General features: G+C 38.4%; 1 protein-coding gene across 1 annotated transcript; it reads right to left on the bottom strand.

Annotated features, from left to right (window-relative positions):
• Positions 1–217: 217 nt before the first annotated feature.
• Positions 218–21,589, bottom strand: LOC109483922 (adenylosuccinate lyase-like). The gene is made up of 12 exons (XM_019787062.1): positions 21,405–21,589; positions 19,101–19,304; positions 11,328–11,372; positions 8,623–8,702; positions 7,685–7,817; positions 6,105–6,190; positions 5,494–5,584; positions 4,633–4,850; positions 3,893–3,983; positions 3,105–3,194; positions 2,017–2,193; positions 218–465 (listed from the first exon to the last, which is right to left on the bottom strand). Exons 1-12 carry the CDS (start codon positions 21,564–21,566, stop codon positions 379–381), a joined length of 1,464 nt encoding a protein of 487 aa, XP_019642621.1. The 5' UTR covers positions 21,567–21,589; the 3' UTR covers positions 218–378.
• Between the last annotated feature and the right edge of the window lie 1,206 nt (positions 21,590–22,795).

Genomic DNA, 22,795 nt, shown 5'->3' with positions numbered 1-22,795 from the left:
TCAAACTTGAAGTCAACACCCAGAATGCATAAAAAAGTGCAAAGGACTGTATAAGTGCTACTGTAACAGTTATAACTAAATAAAACAGACCTTTTTGTTATGAAGTGCTTTGAAGTAAAGTTGTGTAGTGCTTATCAACACATGCAGAAACATTTTTGAGTATTGCAGCTACTATTCCTATTCGCAAAAAAAAACATTGCTGTGATACATGCCTTTTATTTCTTTATCATGCAATACTTTCCTTTCATGATTTGTTCTTGCACATCCTTTATAGACATGTAGTCTGATATTAAAGTCAACAACATTCCAGGGAAAAACATATTAAGTATACATGATTCAAACTTTTTTTATACTCGACATCCATAGAGAGATCTTCTATCAGAGTTCCAGGCTTGATATTTCACTCATCTGATGAGAGAAAGGCTTCAGGAGTGGTTTCACTTCTTCCTCAAGGAACTTTTCAACCTGTAAAGAAAACAAAACAAAAATGGTCAGCTATGAAAATTCAGTCATAACACTTTCAATCAACAAGTGGCATATACAATGTACTGCAGTACGCACACAGTCTGCAAGAGGGCCAGTCCCCTACTAAGCATTAAATGCCATGTACATGATTGTACACAATGGCCAGATACAAGTGTACAGTATTAAGGTATACACTCACACTCAGTCACTATTTGGTTTCATTAGCATGTACATGTATATTACACAGTCACAGAAACATTGACTTATTAATAAATAACATTAAAATGGTGCATTCTTAGAAGCTTTCAAAGATTCTTAATTGACTCAACAAAAGTACTGGGACATTCGTATGGTCTTCTACAACTAAGACTGAACAAAACCAAACATATAATATGTTAAGTCATCCTACTTACAGAATACACAATGTCATGTACTCTGCAAATTCAAACGACATACAGAATATATGCCAACAGAGGTTTAACTACATTAGATACTGTATCAGTATTGTTACATGCATATATGCATGGCTTGATACAAATATATTCCTATATGCAAATCACGACTATGGAGGGTCCTATAATGCTTTCTTCACAGCTACATATACTATATATATAGCTAATTACATTATCAGGACTCGAAATACCTTAGTGCACCCAAAATTGGAGCTGTGCACCCAATTTTTTTCTGTGGGTGCACTGGTGCACCCAAATATTTTTGTAAGAATTTTTAACATTAGAAGTGTATAATAGATACAAATATATGTCGGATATTCTTGATCTCTAAGTTAGTATCAGAAAAATAATAAAATCTTTGTTGTAGTAATGTTTCAGATTTTGAAGTTAGCTCTCATTTTAGATTCAAGCTCAGAAGAGGAGCAGTAAGACCTGCAATTAGGTTTTGTTTCATATGGTGCACCCAAGAAATTTTTTGTGCACCTAATTTTTTAGGTGCACAAAAATGAATTTCAAGCCCCGAATGGTATTGTTAGTAACAGAAAAGAAACTCCAAGAGCTAAAGGAGCTCGCAAGACAGAAGACACAATGGAAGAAGATGAAGAAAGACTGAATGCAGCTGCAGGATGTTTTCATATGACTACTACAGACTGATGCAGAATACAGTGGATGATGATGATGGTTAGGTCATGTTGATTTGAATATATATGGATGACGTCCTCTGGGAACCCCAAAACTGATGCGAGCGTGCAAATAAAAAAAAAAGTTTGGCCAAAAAAAGTTGCTTTCATTATGAAATCTCCGTGGTTTTCAAAGTTGAACAAATGACACAAAGTATGGTTTGGCGAATAATTAGTCTTCAAATTTACTTCTTTACATTTTTGTCTTTTTCGTTTGATTTCTACGACATTGGAATCGTTTTCCAATGTGTTTTTTTTTCAACCTACGGTATATATTTGCTCATTTTGCAACTGTTTTGTAAGAACTGATTTACAGTATGGTTTTTTTTTTTTTGGAAACGGCTGAAAATTCATGCACACACAGATGTCATCCATATAATCAAATCAACATGGCCTAACAGATAGAAGCAAAAGCCTACCTGTTGAGGTGCCCTGCCCACGAATGTTGTGGGGTCCAGCAGGTGTTCCAGCTGGCTATGTACAGGTGAGAAGTACGGGGTACTCTTGATGCGCTGGATGAGATCGTTGTCTCCCCCCTCCTGTTTCACCACAGACCCTGCCTGGTGGGACAACACACGGATCTGTTCATGGCACTCCTGCAGGGGGAGAACAATACTCGGTTAGATTTGAAGGCTACATGATTGTAGTATACAATGTACATTGTACTTACTATAGGCTACACCAATTTAATTTCTTGATTAACGGATTCGCCCGCTTCATTTTTTCTGATTTGCAAAAAAATAAAAATTCAGAATCAACTGCAAAATGCTCTTATTTTGCCCTGAATAGTTGAAAACAGTCCTTTTTCATCCTAGTTGTTACAGTTATTCCATCTTCCAATGAAGTGGTACATGTATCATTAAAAGTTCAAAATTCATTGTTTAAATTTTGAAATAGCTTGGAGTGTTGACTTCATGGCTCCTATCATACATGTACCATTTTGGGCCATAATAGGATGCCTAGGCCTGTTTTTATTTTATTTTTTTCCCCCGGCTCCATTATTTTTCTAGAAAAATCCGTTAACCAACAAATTAAATTGGTGTAGCCTTAGCAAACAGAATTAAGAGACTCTTTGTTTTACACGACCAAGTGTTTTATCCAGTATTTGGCTGAATAAAACACTTAGTTACACTGGATAAAACACTTGGTTCTGTAAAACACTGAATAACGAGTCATTCAGTGACTTACCAACCTGATGAAACTATTCACATGAGTATAGCACACAGTTATAAGAGATGAAATTCAACAGTTAACAGAAAGTTGCAGTGAAACTGTAATGACTACAAAATGCAATTATATATTTCCTGAGTATCACCATTTTGAAGATGAATTTCCTTTTTTAAGCTCAATTATGCTACCATATGCAAGCTGACTTAAAACAAAGGCTACAGTAGACTAGTCTGATGGTCTGGCAAGACAACATGGTAGCAAGACTACAGAAAGACTCCAGACTGACATAACTAAATGCAGTTATACATGTAATTGTGAGGAAAGTTGCAGCCCTTACCTGTCTGTTTGCACCAGCTTTGACCATAGCCATGATGATGTTTTCTGATGCCATGAAGGGAAGTTCCTGCTTGATGTGACGCTCTATAACCTGAAATGAAACAAAGGTGGTGACTTAGGGTTTCCTATAGCAGTATAAAAACTCGAGGTGTTCAAAAACTCATATTTTCCCAGACCTATCGTTGAGTGGAACTCTTTGCCACCAAGCACTGTTGGGGCATCATCACTAGAAAGCTTTAAATAACTCCTGCAATCAAATGTCCAAAGATTTAGTGTAACAAGTCATTCGGTGTGATATAGCTAGATGCCGCCGCGCCATGTGCCTGCGAAGCTGGTGTGTTACGCCGAAGGGCGGTTATACCGGCTATACAGATACAGAAGCTGGTGTGTTACGCCGAAGGGCGGTTATACCGGCTATACAGATACAGAAGCTGGTGTGTTACGCCGAAGGGCGGTTATACCGGCTATACAGATACAGAAGCTGGTGTGTTATGCCGAAGGGCGGTTATACCGGCTATACAGATACAGAAGTGATGAACATACCTTAGTGTAGTGTACTGAGAACATACCTTAGGATAGACCACCAACCCCTCACAGATATTCTGTAGTGTACTGAGGACATACCTTAGGGTGGACCACCAACCCCTCACAGATATTCTGTAGTGTACTGAGGACATACCTTAGGGTAGACCACCAACCCCTCACAGATATTCTGTAGTGTACTGAGGACATACCTTAGGGTAGACCACCAACCCCTCACAGATATTCTGTAGTGTACTGAGGACATACCTTAGGGTAGACCACCAACCCCTCACAGATATTCTGTAGTGTACTGAGGAGGATGTCAGCTGTCAGGAAGGCCTCAGGCAGGCAGATTCGTCTGAAGGACACACAAATACAGTATAAACAACTCCTACTGGAAAAACACTCATCGCAGTGAAAACATCATCAAGGCAGCATAGTTTTACATGTTTGTATTCTGCAGTTCAAAAGTAAGCTGCTACGTGTTTAAGTAAGCCGTTAGGTAGCTCAAACTTTAATCTCTTTAAAGGCCTATATAATTATATACTATTAGTTGACTACATACATATTTCTACTGCAAGGATTGTGGCAGGTCATTGTTAAGCTTTAGCAGTACATCAGTTTCATCAGTATCTGAAACAGTAAGGTACATGTAGTTGGATTGCTGGTGAGTATAAAAAGCTTATATTTTGCCCCTAACCCTAACCATTGAGGAAAGTCCTTTTCTTCCTACTTGTTACAGTTTTTCTATCTTTCAATGCAGTGGTTTGATTAAAAGTTCAAAATTCATGGTTTAAATATTAATCCAGCCTTTTGTGTTGACTTCATGGCTCCTATCATTGCATTTGGGGCTATAAAAGAATGCCTAGACCTGTTTTTATTTTTATTTTTTTTTCGCTCTGTTGCTTCATATTTTTTCTGAAAAAAAAACAACGAAAACCAAAAGAAAACCAACAGATTAAATTGCCGTGACCTAATTCTACATAATTCTATACATTTTATGATACCTGTTGGCACTGTCGTCCAGCGTCCTCTCGAACCACTGGACAGCAGCAGTCTGCAGGGGGTCCAGACAGAGGGTCATGAGGTGTCTGGCCAGACTACAGCACCGCTCACTCCGCATGGGGTTCCTCTTGTACGGCATGGCGCTGGAACCGATCTGATCCCGCTCAAATGGCTCCTCTATCTCCTTCATGTTAGCCAGCAGACGGATGTCTGTACAGATCTGATACCAGAAAAAAAAAGAAACAGTCATGCCTTCAAGTATCAGAATTATCAACCAAGAATTGAGGTGTTCAAAACTCAATATTGATAAAAGAATTATCATAGAATGGAACTCACTGTCACCAAGTACAGTTGGGGCATTGTCACTATACAAAACAAATCCTGCATTACACAAGTACAATGTACATGTAGATGTGCAAAGATTGGATGTAACAGGTTGTTTCGAGTATATGTAGCTAGTTGCCGCCGTGCCACGTGCCTGTACGTATGTGAAGCTGGTGTGTTACGCTGAAAAGTTGTTATACCGGCTGTACAGATACAGATACAGGTGTGGTATATTTTAAACCTTCTCCCTGCTGCTTAATCAATTTACCCCATAACCAATAGAAATTTGGTGCAAAATGTCTACCTTAGCAGGGTGAAGGGTAACTAAGGATGCTAGTCATAACGAAAACACAAACTCATATGATGTCATGTCAATGTTGAAGCGTAAACATAAGTTTTTGCAGTAACTTTTCAGGATTTCAATATCTAAAATTGAGCTGTGAAACTAGCAAAACTGGAGGTGGCTGAGGCATTGGTGGGAGTAAGTACAAGACTGCACTTAAAGATAAAAAATGAAACACAGTGACAGAAATCCCCACCTTGTGTACAGAGGCTCCCAGTCCACTGAGAGCCTGTAACACTTCATAGTCCACCTTCCTACTGTAGGTCTGCCCTGTCACCAGGTATGTTCTGTGGACAGAAAATATCGGAGGAAAGGTACATTAGAAATTAAGCAAACGTCACTGTAATTCCTGATACAGTACTATAATTCCTAATATTTTCATGGTCTTCTTTCACAGTTTTTACAGTCACTTTTGTACAGTGAACTTATCATTACCGTTAACAAATAATTTACTGACTTTCTTTTTCCTGCACCTGTCACCACCCTGAACATAATATAGTTCCATGAACACCTCTATTTTTCTCTGACCACAAACTTTTGGTACCGTGAACATAAAGTTAATAACAGTATTTCTAAAACATATTTCCTGCAGCATTCAACTAATAATACCATCCCCAACTTAAGCAGGGATGATGGTTAACGACATTCAGTAAAATGCCTGTGTTTAGATAACTTAACCTTGGTGATACTTGAAATTATAACCTCTGAGTCAAAAACTATTACTAATCTTCACAATGCAACAAAAGCAGCAATTTTTGTGTGCATTTCCAGGATCAAGTTCTTAAAAAGTATTTTGGTGAAACTTACTTCTTGAATCCAGCGAGTTCCATGACCATCCTGTCCAACAGTTCTACCTTATCATGGTTTCCTTCAAACAGCTCCAAGAAACTGGCCTGGGGACATAAACAACATACTTGTAAGTAATGAATCAACTACTAGTATCTCTCTCATGCCTTTTGTCTTGTATGTGGTCATTGTCATATCACTGAATGATCAATGCCATATCCAAGTTAGTGTATCATAACTTTCGTAAATTCTTTTAGGGGCAAAAAGTATTAAAAGCAAGATTTTGATAGAAAAAGTATCATGAAAAATGGTATAGATATTAGTGACAGTATCAGGAAAAATGGTATTATTAATAGATATTAGTGAAAAAAGAATTTAGAGCACATGGTCAGCACAAAAGATGACAGTGTTCAAATACACTAAAAGTGTGCTGTTCTGCAATATGGCATCGATCATTTTAAAAATCAATGACCATAATTACATTCTAAGGGGTGATAACCAATACAGTGTTTGAATAGGAAAATACATTCAAGAAAATAATGTTTCAATCTTAGAGACCACATGTTAGAGAATAGTTAAACCTTTATTTTTACCGCATACATGTACATATACTCTGTATGTAAGATGACGTCATCCAAACGTGTAATACTATTTAGCTTTATTTGTTAGATCTTTAGTTGTACAAGACCATACAAAAGTCCCTGTACTTTTTTGTTGTGTCAATAAAGAATCTATACGAGACAGAATTATCCTCTTTTATACTAGGTTTGAGACAGCAAAAAATTAAGCATTATCAGTCTGTAATAGAGATCTTTTATGGTAGTTCAACTGACAGGGCCCACCCACAAATACACTGTACCTCCAGGGCATAACAAAGTATACCACACAATACCAACCATTATACTAAATTAGAAAAGTTTATCTTATCTTATTATGACAATAAGTCTTTCGGCAGTGATGCCAACATAAATCTTAGCTTACATGTCAGAAAAAAATGCCAGACAAGTTTTCACATCTCATCTGTAAAATAACCTGGACATGACCTCACATAACTGTTGTCTATTCAACCTTAAACTTCTGACTCAGATAGACTGGTAGTCGAGGTAGACAGGGCTCAAAATTAAAGGTGGTCCAATGGCCACTGACCACTAAAATTTAGGCTGGGACACCTAAAAAGACACTTTGGAACATTTTTGGGACAATAGAAAAATAATCAACATCAGAATGTCAGCCCCTCTTTTGTTTATTAGGCACACGTCCCGGCTTTTGGATCCAGAAAAGTCCCCCCCAAATTTCCTGTCTAACTCTGAAATTATAGTGCGCCTGGGAGTGAACAGAAGAAATAAGGTTGACTTCAAGTTGATAGAGGCCAACACTTGATGATGCCCAATGGCAATGTTTTCCTTTATTTTTCAGAGCACATTTTTGACTATTGAAGATTTGGTTTAGCACAAAAAGGAGAATGTGGCACGATTTGTTTTTTGGAAGTCCAGAACTAAGTTCCAGACGTTCAGTTTTTTTTGGACTTGAACCTAAACATTTTTACAAGTCCGGAACTAGTTCCAGCGAACCGGTACACAGCACATGGTACAGATACTGACCTGTGTGCCGGTGGTCCCCTTGACTCCCCTAAACCTGAGTTCGTTCCGTCCCCTGTCCATGTTCCTCAGGTCCATACACAGGTCCTGTAGCCACAGACAGGCTCGCTTTCCAACTGTGGTCAGCTGGGCTGGTCTGCAGGGGAAACAACATTCAAGGTTTTACTGAGTTACTCAATTGTAATGTACAGTACAAGTGTATAGTTCAAAACAACACCGATGTGACACTTTCTCAGGTCTCGCGACACATTCATATTGAATCTCCTGGGCACTCAGTATCTTTAGAAGGGGTTAAAATCCTTGATTCTGAATCAGACTTCTTTGCAAGAGGAGTGAAGGAGGCATTCTAGTAATTTACAGAGCTCACAGAACAGAGATGGGGGACGGCACAAGTTATCTGGTTGACCCGCTACTACGGTCACGTGTCTCTGACGTCACGTTCCAAGAGTAGACGGGGTCCATTCCGTGAACAAGGTTGATGGAGTCAACCGAAAATTTGGAGTAAGTCCCAATTCATTCCAGTGTAGGAAAGAAAGTTTAGTCTTTATTTCATAACACTGGAGTGAGTTGATGAAATGAATCCAGCCTCTACATACATGTACAATTGAACATTCACAGAAATTCTGAAAATAATTTCATGGTAAAATATACTTAGGATATTGGGATTTCCTTTCACACAACTAGTAATGCTTAGTATACGTTTCATTGTCTATTAGACACAGACAAAAAACAGCACCTACATTGGCTACATATAGCGGTGAGAAGCAGAACTTCAGTCAGAAGCTCTGAGGAAGGTGTCAGATAGACACCGAAACGTAAGCAAGGTAAGAGTTGTTCAGTTCAGAGTTGTGTAAAAGAAAATCTCTATATTCACGGAAGTTTCAGACACATATGCGCACACAATGTTTGTTTCAAAGACAATTAGAGTTGAAGGGACTTACTGGTAGTGGGTGAACCCCAGACAGGGTTGACTCCTGTACTGCTCTGCAAACAATGACAGACGCTGGATACAGCGGGCCAGCTGAAACATTCACAATTACTATTATTTTCATATTTTCAACACTTTTTTTTGTCTATGTATTTGTGACATTAATGAAGGTTAGACATCCAGGTAATAAGGTATGCCAGTGTCACTAAAGAAAGCTAGTGGATGATACCTGAAATGTCTGACCCTTTCCAAAATCATGTCCAGTTGCTTTTTTTGGCATCATGCATTTGTCACTAATAACTTCATTTCTGAATCATCTTTAATTTTATTTGAACTCACAAAAAAAACTTAAATCAAGAAAAAACACTTTTTTTTTCAATGCTGACTTTCATGTTGTGTAGTTTTTACCGTAATTTCGTTGTCTGATTTGTTTTGTCACTGATGAAATATATCTCAGTCTTTCAGGTCACAATGGTTGATACTTTTCAGGGTTCTAGCTAGGATTTAATTTTAGCGAAGTGGTACTGGCCGCATGTCAAGGTAGCGAAGCGACCGAGAGGGAGGATGGGGCGGAGCTTTTAAAAAATTGAGCTAAAAAGGGGGCCATTTGAGGGATACCCAAAGGGAAAAATGTTATTTCTAAGGTGTGTACAATGTATCCTTGATTGGTAATTTTTCACATTTGATCTGGCATTCTTGAACAAAGAAATACAGTCACAATGCCCCTATGCCGTATGCTGTATTGAAAATTTAGCGTAGGGGGTCAAAATTATAGCGTAGGGGGTGAAAATCATAGCGTAGGGGGCCCCACGCTACTTCGCGCTACCTAGAACCCTGCTTGTAGTGTAGGACATATGCCTCTCTATGTGTGGTCCACAATCTACATACATGTACAGTTTGCTGTAAAACAAGTTTACTAAATCCACCTACATCTACCAGAGAGGGGTCAGGTCATCTCCATGGAGACATCAGAGAGGATCACGGCTTTGTATGATTGACATCTGACCCAGAACACAGGTGCACAACAAACTCTTGAGCGCGCGCAGTTCTCCCAGAACCCAACACCGGATAATTTTACACCGTTTTCAAATAAAACGGCATGGGAGAAGACGCGGCACCTTTCTTTAAGAAACGTGAGACTTTCTTGGAATGTTGAGATGTTTCTCCCATACTCTTTGTACCTATATCCTTGGATTGCCCATATATTTCTTCAGTCTGTACCTAAAAGTCTATACTACTAAAACTTTGCTGCAATCGTATACATGGTACAAAAAGTATTGAATCGAACATATCTATGTAGAAATATAGATGTACAAATTACAATTGACATAAACAAATATATACTCAGTATTTATAAATGTTTTGTTTCACTGCTATACTTGTGTGGGAAGGAATCAAGTTCCCAGAACCTAAATATTTTGTTTACCACAACGGTCAAGTGAATATGAAGTTGAAATGCAGAACTGTTTTTTCCCAAATGAAGGAAGAGAAAGCAAACTGCGTAAGTTTCCCACGGGTACAGATATCACAAACATACATGTACAGTCACAACCAGTACTAGCATTAGCAAGGCCTAGGGAAAAAAAGTTGTATTTTTGTTGCTTCAGTCCTGAAAAATTAGGGTCAGTAGGTAGGCCTATCTTTTTTTCTTTCTTTTTTTTTTTAGACTTTGGTGATGTCTACATGTATACACAGTCAGTCATATAGTAACACTGGTCAGTTCAAATTGGGAAGTTCAGTTTCCCGATTTCAAGGCGGCCATCTTGGTCATCCAATTTTCTAACTTTTTTTCTACTGAAGATACAGTTCACTTTTACATGTCATTGGAAAGAGCATGATTTCCCCTGCATCATGATGTCTTTAATTTGGTCATAACATGTAACATTATGAAGATATTCCGTTTTGAAAGTTGCCCAGGCCAGTGGTCTATTGGCTGGACCATGTGAACAACACACAGACCACACTTGGTTATGCATAGAACACAGTGGCCTAGCAGTAGCCCACTCCAATGCAAATGAGTTATAATTGGTCATTCCACACTGAACAAAGCACTCGCATAATGAGTCATCACACCTTGCTTGTCAGACCACTGGCCTGACCTGGGTTCAATGGGTCAGGTGATTAGAGGTGTGAAGTCCAGTCTGGCCAGGGCCAAGACCACAATGGTCTGGGCCAATCAACACCTTGTTGTTTATACAGCCCACCTGGCCTAAATTATAGCCCATACATGGATTTCCCTCAGACCAGTGGTCTAATGCATTTTCAATCAGTCATATCTAAGCCTATGAACATCACTAGCTAATAATTTTCACATGACTGCTTTCGTGATGAAAAGAGCTTTCAGACGATACCACACTTATAGGCAGAAATTTGATATTTCTGAGGTTTCCCAATTGCTTCTGTTTTTCCCAATTTGAACTGACCAGTGTTTAGTGATCAAACAAAGTAGAACTTGCATGAGGACACTTAAATTTTGTATTTTCAATGTCAATGTTAGAAAATCAATTGTATAACATTTTATCACTGAGGTGTCAGTTAGAAAAGGTTGATCAGCTTGAAAAATTTATGTCCCTTGCAGGGGTCCACCCCAAAAAAGTCTAGGGTCAGCATGTTTTAGTAGGGTCGGTCGGGAAACAGGAAATATTTTTTCCCTAGGCCCAAGACACAGGTAGCATGTAAAGGTAGGATTTGATTTAAATACGGTATGTAAAAACTCACCTTTGGCATGATAATGTCGAAGGCATCCCTCATCACAATTAGATCCTGCACAAACAACAAGAAAAAAATCATGAAACCAAATTACATTTAAAAAGGATTTGGTAGTGTAATAATATAATACTGGTATATTGAGACAGCCACAGAAATACATGTAGAGCCCAAAGTACTAGTATACAGTTTCCTTAAGCTTTGAGTATTACAAAAACAATGCCAGTGATTTTATTAAGGATACATGTTTCTAACATTTGTTGGTTTGTATGTGAGCAGAAACTAAAAAAGAACTGTTTCTGTCAGAACGTGTTTATGACTTTAATGCTTTGGTTGAAGGCACATGTAACTTGTAACATATAAATTTGGGAAAGATTTGGATCTTTGGAGCATTAAAGGAGTACTAACCTCCAGAAGGAGGTGCTATATTCCGACAGGCATTAATTTTAGGAAGTGAAAAATGCATATTACTTTACAGTATACAATCAAATGCCCATTTTGCGAGCAAGTCTTAAAACGCATCGAATCCAGGACAAACTCTCCAAATACCCTCAAAACTATCCCAGAATACACCACGCTACCCCATTGGTGTCTATGTTTTAAAGAAAAAGTTACGTTACAGACCTCATTTCGGGGGCGATAAGAAAAATTCGTGCCGTTTTGTGTTCTTTGGTATCTTACCAACCATTGCCCTTCTTGATGTCCTTATCGCCCCTCATTTATGCCGAAAATATTGACGATGAAAAAAACCGCGTAATCTAGTTATCTTTTCCATAAGTGGCGTAATCTAATTATCTGTTCAATTAATACTTATATGCAAATAAGTTGAGAAAATCAAAACACGCAGGATGAAACTAGCGCCCACTGCATTAGACATCCTGATATTATAGTATCTAAACCGCAGGTCAAGCAAAGTAAAGCAAGTCATTTCTCAATAATCAGCTTGTCTCCTACCTTTTTCACCGAAAAATGTTTATGTTGACTTTAAGTGTACGAGTATTGCGTAAGCCAGATATCCCGGATGTATCGATTGTGGTTCAGCATGGGGGAAAATGATATTGATATCGCTTTAGAAACATGCGCCGCGCAAGTCGTACAAGCGAAATTATGTAAAAAATCGACTAGTTATGTATTCATTGCAGCATGATGTATCGGAAAATACCACTTCCTTCTGGAGGTTAGTACTCCTTTAAGTTACAAGGCAGGCCGTGCTATCCTATTGGTTTAATACAGTGGTGAGTGCATACCCATTCACATTGTTACCATTTTTCAACTGAAGTCGTAACCAATCCCACAAAAACAACAAACATCAATAGTACAACATATACATATCACAACTCACAGTATCAGCCTCCAGATTCAACTTTTATCATCTTTCTTCAGAAATAAATCTACGATAGGCTTTCTGTGTTAGTCAAGAAATAGGGAGTACGTCGGCAGAACGTACTGCACCTACAAAACCTGTAATGTATTGTACACAGCACTTTGGCAGAATGTCTCATTTTTTTAAAACCGTTTTAACGTCATTTTTCCCCGAACCGGGGGTTAGACGTGCTTGCACGAAGTACAAGTCTTTTTGTTGAAGCAAGATTTTTACGGCTGGATGCCCTTCCTAACGCCAACCCAAACCCTAAGGTTGTATTCACGTATATAAAGTTAACATCCCCTCTTCCAAACGTTATGTCGGAAAAGATATCATCTGCAACAGGCAAAATTCTGATGCAACTTTGACCAAACATCCAACGAAGACTGAAAAATCTGGGTTTTGTGCAGGTGCAGTACGTTCTACCGACATGCTGAACGTCTCATATAAGGTTGTATTCACATATACATTTGTATAAGGTTAACATCTTGTCTGTAGTTTCCAAATGTTATGTCGGAAAAGATATCTTCTGCAACAGGCAAAATTCTGATGCAATGTTGACCAAACATCCAACGAAGACTGTGAAAAATCTGGGTTTCGCGCAGACGCAGTACATTCTACCAATGTGCTGAACGTCTCATATAAGGTTGTATTCATGTATATAAGGTTAATATCCCGTCTGTAGTTTCCAAATGTTATATCGGAAAAGATATATATATCGTCTGCAACAGGCAAAATTCTGATGCAACGTTGACCAAAATTCCAACAAAGACTGAAAAATCTGGGTCATGTGCAGGTGCAGTATTTTTTCATTATTAAATTTTATTTTTATGCAGATTTACCACATTTGTGGAAGGATTGATACAACAGGTGAATAACAAGATGTCAAACCAGAGACCAGACTGTAATGTTTGAACCACTCACACTGGGAAGGTCCCCTACTCTTTTCGATTAGTGTGGTGGGTTCTTTAACGTGCGTGGGGTGTGGCTCTCCCAAACACATGTACAGGACATCCTATCAGAAGGATGTACTCATTTAGTGAGTGAAGTGAGGAAAGTCGTGTAAAGTGCCTTTCCAAAGGGCACAAGATCGGTGGCACCGGGCAGGATTTGAACCCGGGACCTTTTAGGCCTGGGCTGAACGCGTTACCGCTATATATGCCACACAACCCCACGATAAACTACAAAGTTAACAGTACGTTCTGCCGATGTGCTTGAGAAATCCTGGGAAAAATGTAGCCTTTTTGAAGGCCTTTAGCCCGGAGATAAGCCACCATGGGGGTGGGAGGAACCACGCCTGCAGCAGCCATCCTGGTGTGTATTACTCTGTCCACTGGAGCAGATGACCCAGACTACACTGCCTGGGAACTTTGTGGGGTCATGTGGCGTAAACGGTAGCGTGTTCGGCTCAGGACCAAGAGGTCTCAGGTTTGAATCCTATAGCTAACATGTCACCGATCTTGTGTCCTTGGGAAAGGCACTTAACATGACTTTCCTCACTTCACTCAGGTGTAAATGACTACCTAGCTTTGGCTAGGGACGTACCTCGGATAGGACGTTAAATGGAGGTCCCGTGTTTGGGAGAGCCACACCACACCCACGTTAAAGAACCCACCGCACTTGGAAAAGAGTAGGGATCCTTCCCGGTGTGAGTGGTTCAAACCTTACAGTCCGGTCTTATGCAGCTTGTACTTACATGTACAAAACTGGTGTGTTACACCTAAAGGTGGTTTACAAACAAACATTTTTTTTACTTCAAAGACTCCAAGTTCTGCATGCACCTACTCAAGACTCTGTGTGGTTGTAATTAAGACATTTTCAAAACAAATTATTCTGGTAGTTACGGTAAAAGAAAAGACTGTATAAACTTCTACTATCATAAGTATCAAATACAATTACGGAAGGTATGAATCATCTACATGGGTATTGAAAACCAATGTTTTGGTATGTCCACTATTATATACTCTAAGTTAGTCAGTAGAAAACCACCGTAAGAACCTTTTATTCTACACAGAAACACTATATATTATGGGACAAAATTTGGCACAACTTACAAATTATTGGGGAAAAATTAACAAAAACATATAAAAGATTAATCTTGTTGCATCTATGCTTGGAACTTCTAAAGAGTTGAGGAAGAAACTCATGTCTCTCCTTTAGGCCACACCAATTTCATTTCTTGGTTAACAGATTTTTCTATAAAAATAATGGAGCGGGCGGAAAGAATAAAAACAGACCTAGGCATGGACCTACAATATTATGGCCCCAAATGGTACGATAGGAGCCATGAAGTCAACACACCAGGCTGGTTCAAAATTTAACCAACATTCAACTAGGAAGAAAAGGACTATTTTGAACTGTTGAGGGCAACATAAGAGCATTTTGTAGTTGATTCTGATTTTTTTTTTTTTGCAAATCAGAAAAAAATGAAGCGGGCGAATCCGTTAACCAAGAAATTAAACTGGTGTGGCCTTAAAGTAAACCTGATGGAATCTTAACTATGTTGCCTCCCAATCATTCTAAAAATAAAATTAATCACATGTTAAAAGAAATGTCATTAGCAACGATTGTAGTGGGAAATTCCAGGTATTCCTCAAACAGAACAGAGCACAATGCTGACAGTGGGATGAATTGGAAGACAGAATTCCGGAGAGTCAAACGTTAAGCCACTTTGTCTCCTGAAATTCCTTGTCCTATGGTAGGATTGTGGTTGGGTGTATCATGTAAAATGCTGATGTGTCTACTGAAGTGTGTGAGATTGTATTTCCAGAATGGTATATGTATAGTGCTGTGTACCTAAACCCACATTTAGGATCTGGTCTGGATTCAAGTCCAGAGGTTTAGGTTCAGTTCCAGACTTGTAAGTCCGGACCTAAACCCATGGTATATATATATTATAATATATATATTAAACAAAATTGCATGTAATGGCAACCTTGCAATGTTGTCTGGGCAAAACTGTGGCCACATAACATGGAGGCCGATACTTGACAATGCCCAATGCAATGTCAATGTTCTCTTTATTTTGCATGTTTTTATGTTCAGTAACAACCTGATCAAACTTTTTTCGGAAATATCTTTGAAGTCGTTGTTAGGCCTAGGAAAAAGAATGCAATGTGTTTCCAGTTTCAGTCCTGAAAAATTTCCTCCTTTTGTTTTTTAGACTTTGATAATCTCTAGTGATCCAACTTATATAGAATACATTCATTTTTAACAAAGTAAAATTTGCATAAGGACTTTTATTACAAATGCCAATGTTGGAAAACTGATTGTACAACGTTTCATCACTCAAGTATCAGATCATGGAGCTAGAAAAGACCGATCAGCTCAAAAAAATATATGTCCCTCACAGGGGTCCTCACACACAAAAGAAAAGGATAGGGTCGCAGTTTTTTCTAGGGTCGGTCGGGAAACAGGAAACACAACTTTTTTCCTAGGCCTTAGAATGGCTGCCAATTTGGTTAAACTTAAAGTGTACAGTGTTTGGGAGTGGTGAGAAGTCGGTCATTCCTTCATTCAAGCGTTGCTGGTACCAAACCTCCAGGCTGATCTAAGCCTCGGTTCAAATAACACATGGATTGACTGTAATAACAACCCTAGCTGTCCCACTGAACATATTATGGTCTAGTAATCAATGGGCATAATGACATCAGCTGGGCTAATTATGCCTTTTAGGTACCTTAATTTTCCCTCTTAATCAGTCCACCAATTAAAGGAAGACTATAATTATGGGCAAGCTACTTACTGTACTTTCTGAATGGGGCATATGACAGCAGAAGCTAACCACATTCAGTATCCTTTCTTGTTTTACATGTGAGGCCACACCAAGTAATTTTTATGGATGACGTCCTCTGGAGACCCTAAATCTAATGCGTGAGTGCAACACAAAAACAAGAAGGCCGGCTGAAAAAAAAAAAGATGTCTAGATTTGAAATCTGAAAAGGGGTTGACAAATGTAAGTAAACGACTTGAATGAGAGAACACAGTGTAACAACCAACAAGTCTTTTATTCGTTATGAAAACAGCAATAAATCAGTGGAACAGCAGTTGTCATCTTGTGTTGTTTCTTGTGCTCAAATTTTGTGTTACGGGTTTTAAGTTAATCTTATGACTTCTGGCACTGTTGTGACTTTGGTCATAGTTACAAGAAGCGGAATTTCTTGTTTTTTTTCTGGGAACAGACCAAAATCAATGTGCGCACAGATGTCATCCATAAAAATTACTTGATCTGGCCTAGTAGTAACGATATTTTGATTTTGGATTGCAATATCAGTATTTGACACATCCACAAATTGCACTTTACATTGATGCTTCTTTTTAACTCTTTCAATGTCTGCCTATACATGTACAGTACATCTTGGACATGTGGTATATGATTCCCCTGGGAAAAGGGATGTTGGTAAGACCAGACAGGAACCTGCATGCTTTGTAGATACACCTGTCAAAGCATAGACAGGGGAGGGAGGGGAGTGGCATCTAAACTATGTGCCATACTATAATGTTGCTACATTACAGTATTTCCACATACATGTACACGTAATATACATGTTATATATAAGGCCACACCAAGTACTTTTCATGGATGATGTCCGCATGTGCATTGATTTTGGTCTATTCCCAGAAAGAAAAGAAATTCCACTTCGAAATTCCTGTAACTTACATTTTGTAGTAATGACCAAAGAGTGACAACAGTAGTGCCGCATACTGTAATTCACTAAAAATGTTCACAGTAGCAAAAGTTCAGTCTGAGAAAAATGTTCACAGAACTATATATAACTGTGGCGACAGGTGCAGGAAAAAGAAAATATAGGAATTATGACATTTTTTGTTAACTGTAATGATAAGTTTACGGTATACAGAGTGGACAGTGAAAACAGTGAACATACATTGTAACAGAACCGTGAAAAAAATCAGGAATTACCGTATCATAAGATTAGAGTAAAACCCGCAACACCAGAAAGGTATTGGCTGTTGACAGGATTGTTTGACAGAAAATTTAGTACCTTTATCCTGTCAATAACAGTAAACTTTGCACTATCTGATTTATTGCTTTTTTCATGACGAATAAAAGACATTTGTCATCCCTTAGTATCTTTTTTTTTTCGTGCTCTCGCATTAAATTTAGAGTCTCCAGAGGACGTCATCCATAAAAATTACTTGGTGCGGCCTAACGTATTTATACAATGGTAACAGCATAAATATAATATATACCAACTTCTCATCTGTAGAAAGTGGAAAACATCCCTTTCTTCCTAGTTGTTACAGTTATTCCATCTTTCAATGCAATGGTATCATTAAAAGTTCAAAATACATTGTTTAAATTTTGAACCAGCCTGGTGTGTGCTCCTATGGTACCATTTTGGGCCATAATAGGATGCCTAGGCCTGTTTTTATTTTTATTTTTTTTGCCCGCCCGCTCCATTATTTTTCTAGAAAAATCCATTAACCAAGAAATTAAATTGGTGTGGCCTTACTAGTAATCTACGTCACCATGTTTGCATAGCTCAATCATATGCACAACAAAATAATCCCTCTGTTTGGAGAAATTAGAAACTCCCACCGCCCTGGCAAATGCTTACCAAAACAAGCACACCTAGGAGAACATTACACCCACTTCCAGCACCACCAATTACCGGTGTTAAGTCTTAAACACAATCCCTTAAACCCGATGAGCCCCAACATTTAGGGTACAAGAACTCTTTAATCATGTCTTTGAGAGAAGCACATGGGTAGTTGGTAAGTTGTTAATCCAGGTCTGACCTGGTATGTGTGGTATGGACCTGTGTGAGCGGAGGTTGGGGTTGGCTGACCAAAGGTGTGAATCCAACGGAACGATACGTAAATATGACGTTTGCTGTGACAGTCACAACTACCAGGGTTCAAAAGACTTTTTTCTGCATACCTGCACTACTGGTGCAGATAACACTGAAAATTACCTGCACCAGTATGTCAGCACATAGTGAAAAAAGAAAGAAAAAGTACAAGCTTGGATTCAATTAAAAGACTTCTCAAAACTCTAATCCTACCCATACTACACAAAACATTACTGACAGTATTGACGGAGCATTCAAAATGTTTAAATACAAAGTGTGCCGTTCCGTGATATGGCATCAACTGTTTTAAATATCAACAACCATATATACGAGTATTTTTAGCTTTATGTCATGTCTTTGGGACTGTGTTTACAGTGATACTGCAGAAAGTTGTCCTTCTGTACCCAATTCCTACGCTGTGAAAAATTCTGGTGATCATAGGTTCTCTTACTTATTTACCTGTACAGTGGAACGATGCCCACTGGACCTTTAGACTAATTGTTGATACTGTGATACAGACAGATTTGGCATTGCCAAGATCTTCGCATTTGCCACTGAAAACCGTACAATTTTTTTTTACTTACTTACTATTATGTACTTAATACTTACCGTATTGTCTCCCACGTAGCACGATGTTGCGCCCAGGTGAATAATAGGCGCAGCCTTGGGACAGCAGATAGCGAAGGTGTGCACGTGAGCCATGACATCATGACGGCGTCTCTTCTCCTCGATGGCCGCCTGGTCAAAGTCGATGTTGGTCAAGTTGGCCTCCATCTCCTGGATCTGGTCATCTGTGATGTCCAGACCCAGAGTCTGTGGGAGGAAAGATGCAAAAATCACAGGGTTAGATCAGACCACTTGCCCAGGGCAAGTAAAAGCACTGTTAAGTAAACTTTTTGGACGCGATGTTTCAAGCAAAATTACTCATCATTTTCCCATTAAGATATTATATTGTTGCAAGCTAAAAGTATGCCCTTTTGTCAGAAAATCCAGTGCAAGTCTCTAAATCTAAGTACCCTCGTTTTGTCCACCATTATAAACTTAAATGTGCTTTTTTCTGAAAAATAGAATAATTTCACCAGTGCAAGTAAAAATGCATAGAATTATCTTATTTTGGGCAAGTGAAAAGTTGGTTCAAGCAAGTGGTAAAACTTAAGTACTTGACAAATAGGGCAAGTGGGGTTTTGACAACTTGTCCAACCCTGGATCAAGTGGAATATATTGAATTTGAAGTCCATATTCATTTTTATTTGTTTTGAATGTTTTTAGACAGGTAAAAAGTGATGCCGTTACATGATTTTGTTTGTGGATGGGTCTTGGTCTTCTGAGCAAGTCATTATTCAACTATTTTCAAGTGGGAAAGATCAAACAACAATGTATTTATACCTACCAAAGGCAATGAGTCAATAACTTTTGAGTTTTGTATCTGGTGTCAAATTAATGTTTGTTTTTGCTGGATTTTACCATGTGTCGTTCTGGTATCTAACAACAAGAGAGGCAACAAATGACTGAAGTACTTTACAGTTCAAACAAATACAGTTCAATTTGCTAAGTACTTGTAAAAATGGCAACCAATTCATCACTTCAAAATGGGCCTTTAGTTTTCAATGGTCCTGATTCCAACAATTGCAATCACACAGTAATGTTACTGATAACAATTTGTCTAATAAAATTATTTTTCCTAGAGACGTATGTTGTGCTTTTTCAACCTCATATGGGATTTCTAGTGACCTGCATTTTTGCTACATGTTGCCTTGTTTTGACTAGCTGAAAAAACAAGGAACTTTCCGACTGCTACTTGAATGGGCAGTAGTGGAACAAAAACAACATGTGTGGAGAGGAAACCATCTAGCCACAGTGGTTAACTTACAGGTGAAACAACATCAACACATCCTGGCCTGATCACAGACAACACATGCATGCCTAATCAACCTGATACAATCTGTCAAGGATTATCTACCACAAAATATCCACTTCAATACAGCAAACAAGTTTTCAGGTGTAAAAACTTCAAATTTCAAAAGTCAATTTCCTGGCCATTTTTTAATGTTTTAATCATTTAAATTGAATCAATCCTATCCCATGGCATACTGATATTTGCGAGGCAAAAATGTGATGCCCTAAAAGAAAATGGCATACAGTTACACAGCTACCTTAAGTTATTAGCTTTTATGCTTTTTTCGTGTTCTGTAACATGCCAAAGTACATGTAGAAATGGATTTTATCCTACTATCCTTTATCCTTTCCTTCAAGTCCAGTGTCGCTTTAAATATTACTTATACCAAGTTCCTTTCACTTTGGTCATATAATATGCCTAATGAATTTAATATTTTATTGTGGCATTAATGGCCATTTATCTATTATTATGGGTATTAACGTGCACCATTATGCATAACGTCATTAGTGAAATTTGAAAACCCATATCCCTGGTCACAGAAAATTTACCATAACTTCAACACCTGTCCTGACACATAGAACACATACAACGGTATGTAGCAAAACATCCAAATCTCCTTTCACAAAGTTGAAAAGACGAAGTTGAAAACATTTTGGTACTTGATTTTCTCTGTCAACAACAACTAACCCATTTATCAAGCCGTAATGTGTTCGTGACTACAACTTAAACACTACTTATGACTTCCCCATTGTGAACTATGTAAATAGCAACCTGTGTTGTTTCTAGTATGTCTCCAAGAAATGCCCCCCTCCCCCTTTTGTATACGCAATACACACACACTGGCAAGCATTGTATACGTTTTAACTGTACCCAATAGATATAAAAAGAAACGCTGTAAATAGATACTAGTGAGAAATGTACAAGCTTGCAGAAATTAAATCTCATGTGAGCACGTTCTAGCCTGTCAACACATGCGCCCCCCTCCCACAACTGCGGTTTCTCGCTAACATTCTCACCTTCTGGGCCTTAGCCAGCCACAACCAGAGCTTTCTCCACGTGGTGAACTTCTTCATGTCGCTGAAGTTGTAGGCCATCTCCTCGCTGGCGTACCTGGAAGTCAGGGGAGAGCGGTACTTGCACAGTTCTGGATCTGCCATCATGCTTTGACTTGCCGCCATTTTTTTGACCTGGAAATGTGATGACGGCAGCTAACCGCAAAGTGCGAAACATAAAAAAAAACGTGCCTTACTTCGTCATGACAACAAAAATAAAAAGCTTTAAAACGTCTAAACACTTTGTATGGAACTTTTATTTTATGTCAGAAGCATAATAGAATAAAGAAAAGGCTTTCATTATAATTTTAAGCTTCGGCAGCCAAAAATATCGTATTGTTGTTTGGCAGCCATCGTTAGGTCAGCCAATGAAACTTTTGATGAACGAAATAATGTGCAAGATATCAGTCTGATCATATGTGACTGACTACGTGAATTTGCGACTATAAAATGCAACACAACACACACACACACACACACACACACACACACACACACACACACACACACACACACACACACACACACACACACACACACACACACACACACAAAGAATCTCGTGTAAATGGACGGGGAGGAGTTTTGGCGCGCCAGAATTTTCACGCGGATCACATGCAATGATCTGTTTGCGGCTATCAAAATATTTGGATCAGAGGCGGCTATCATATTCACTCGTCTGTCGACTCAGTCGGAGACGCACTTGATTGATCAAGAGCAGACCACAAGTCGTCTGATTTGGGGCTATTACGGTTCTTAATTGTTTCATTTCCCATCGGAGTCAGTTTGTTTTGCACTGGCTCTCTGCATATTTCCGGACCGATTTAAAAGGCATTTAAATCATGATTTCATAGTACAGCACACTATTTTAAGAACGCTAACGTTAGCGTCATGTATGTACGAATTAGAGGGGATTGCCACAAGGTTTTGTATTTTTTCTGTATGTTATGTTTCTTAAATAAACGAAAAGAAAATGTAATTAAAAAATTTGAAAAATTAGAAAAAAATTGTTACGTTCACGTAGATTCTTTTTTTTTCATTTTGCTGTGATTCTGTATATCTTTTTATGATTTTTTTTTTCATTTTCAAAGAAATAGTATTATACATACAGTAAAAGGAATACAAAGGAAAAACATCAGATACAGATGATATATACAAGACAAAAACCGAAATAAAAATTCAAAACACTTTGCAAACGAGTTTTCCTGATGAACATTATGTAGTGTTCCCCATTCCCCCAAATATTTGGGAAAGTTGGGTATCTTTATCTTTGAATATTGCACAATAAAAAGACTTGATAAGTACTAGTACCCAGATGAAATAATATCAATAATCGGACGACAGCCTTGATTTCA

This window comes from Branchiostoma belcheri, unplaced genomic scaffold (genome assembly GCF_001625305.1).
Source record: "Branchiostoma belcheri isolate BF01 breed outbred unplaced genomic scaffold, Haploidv18h27 scaffold67, whole genome shotgun sequence".
NCBI classification, from domain to species: Eukaryota; Metazoa; Chordata; class Leptocardii; order Amphioxiformes; family Branchiostomatidae; genus Branchiostoma; species Branchiostoma belcheri.
Note: the sequence above shows the minus strand (reverse complement) of the source record. Positions and strands in the feature narration are given on the sequence as shown.

Excerpts from the sequence above, each read along its gene's own strand:
- LOC109483922 (XM_019787062.1), bottom strand. The coding sequence starts at position 21,566 with ATGGCGGCAAGTCAAAGCATGATGGCAGATCCAGAACTGTGCAAGTAC. Across the intron at positions 8,703-11,327 it reads TCGACATTATCATGCCAAAG|CTGGCCCGCTGTATCCAGCG; the intron begins GTGAGTTTTTAC and ends TGAATGTTTCAG. Across the intron at positions 3,984-4,632 it reads CTGGACGACAGTGCCAACAG|ACGAATCTGCCTGCCTGAGG; the intron begins GTATCATAAAAT and ends TGTGTCCTTCAG.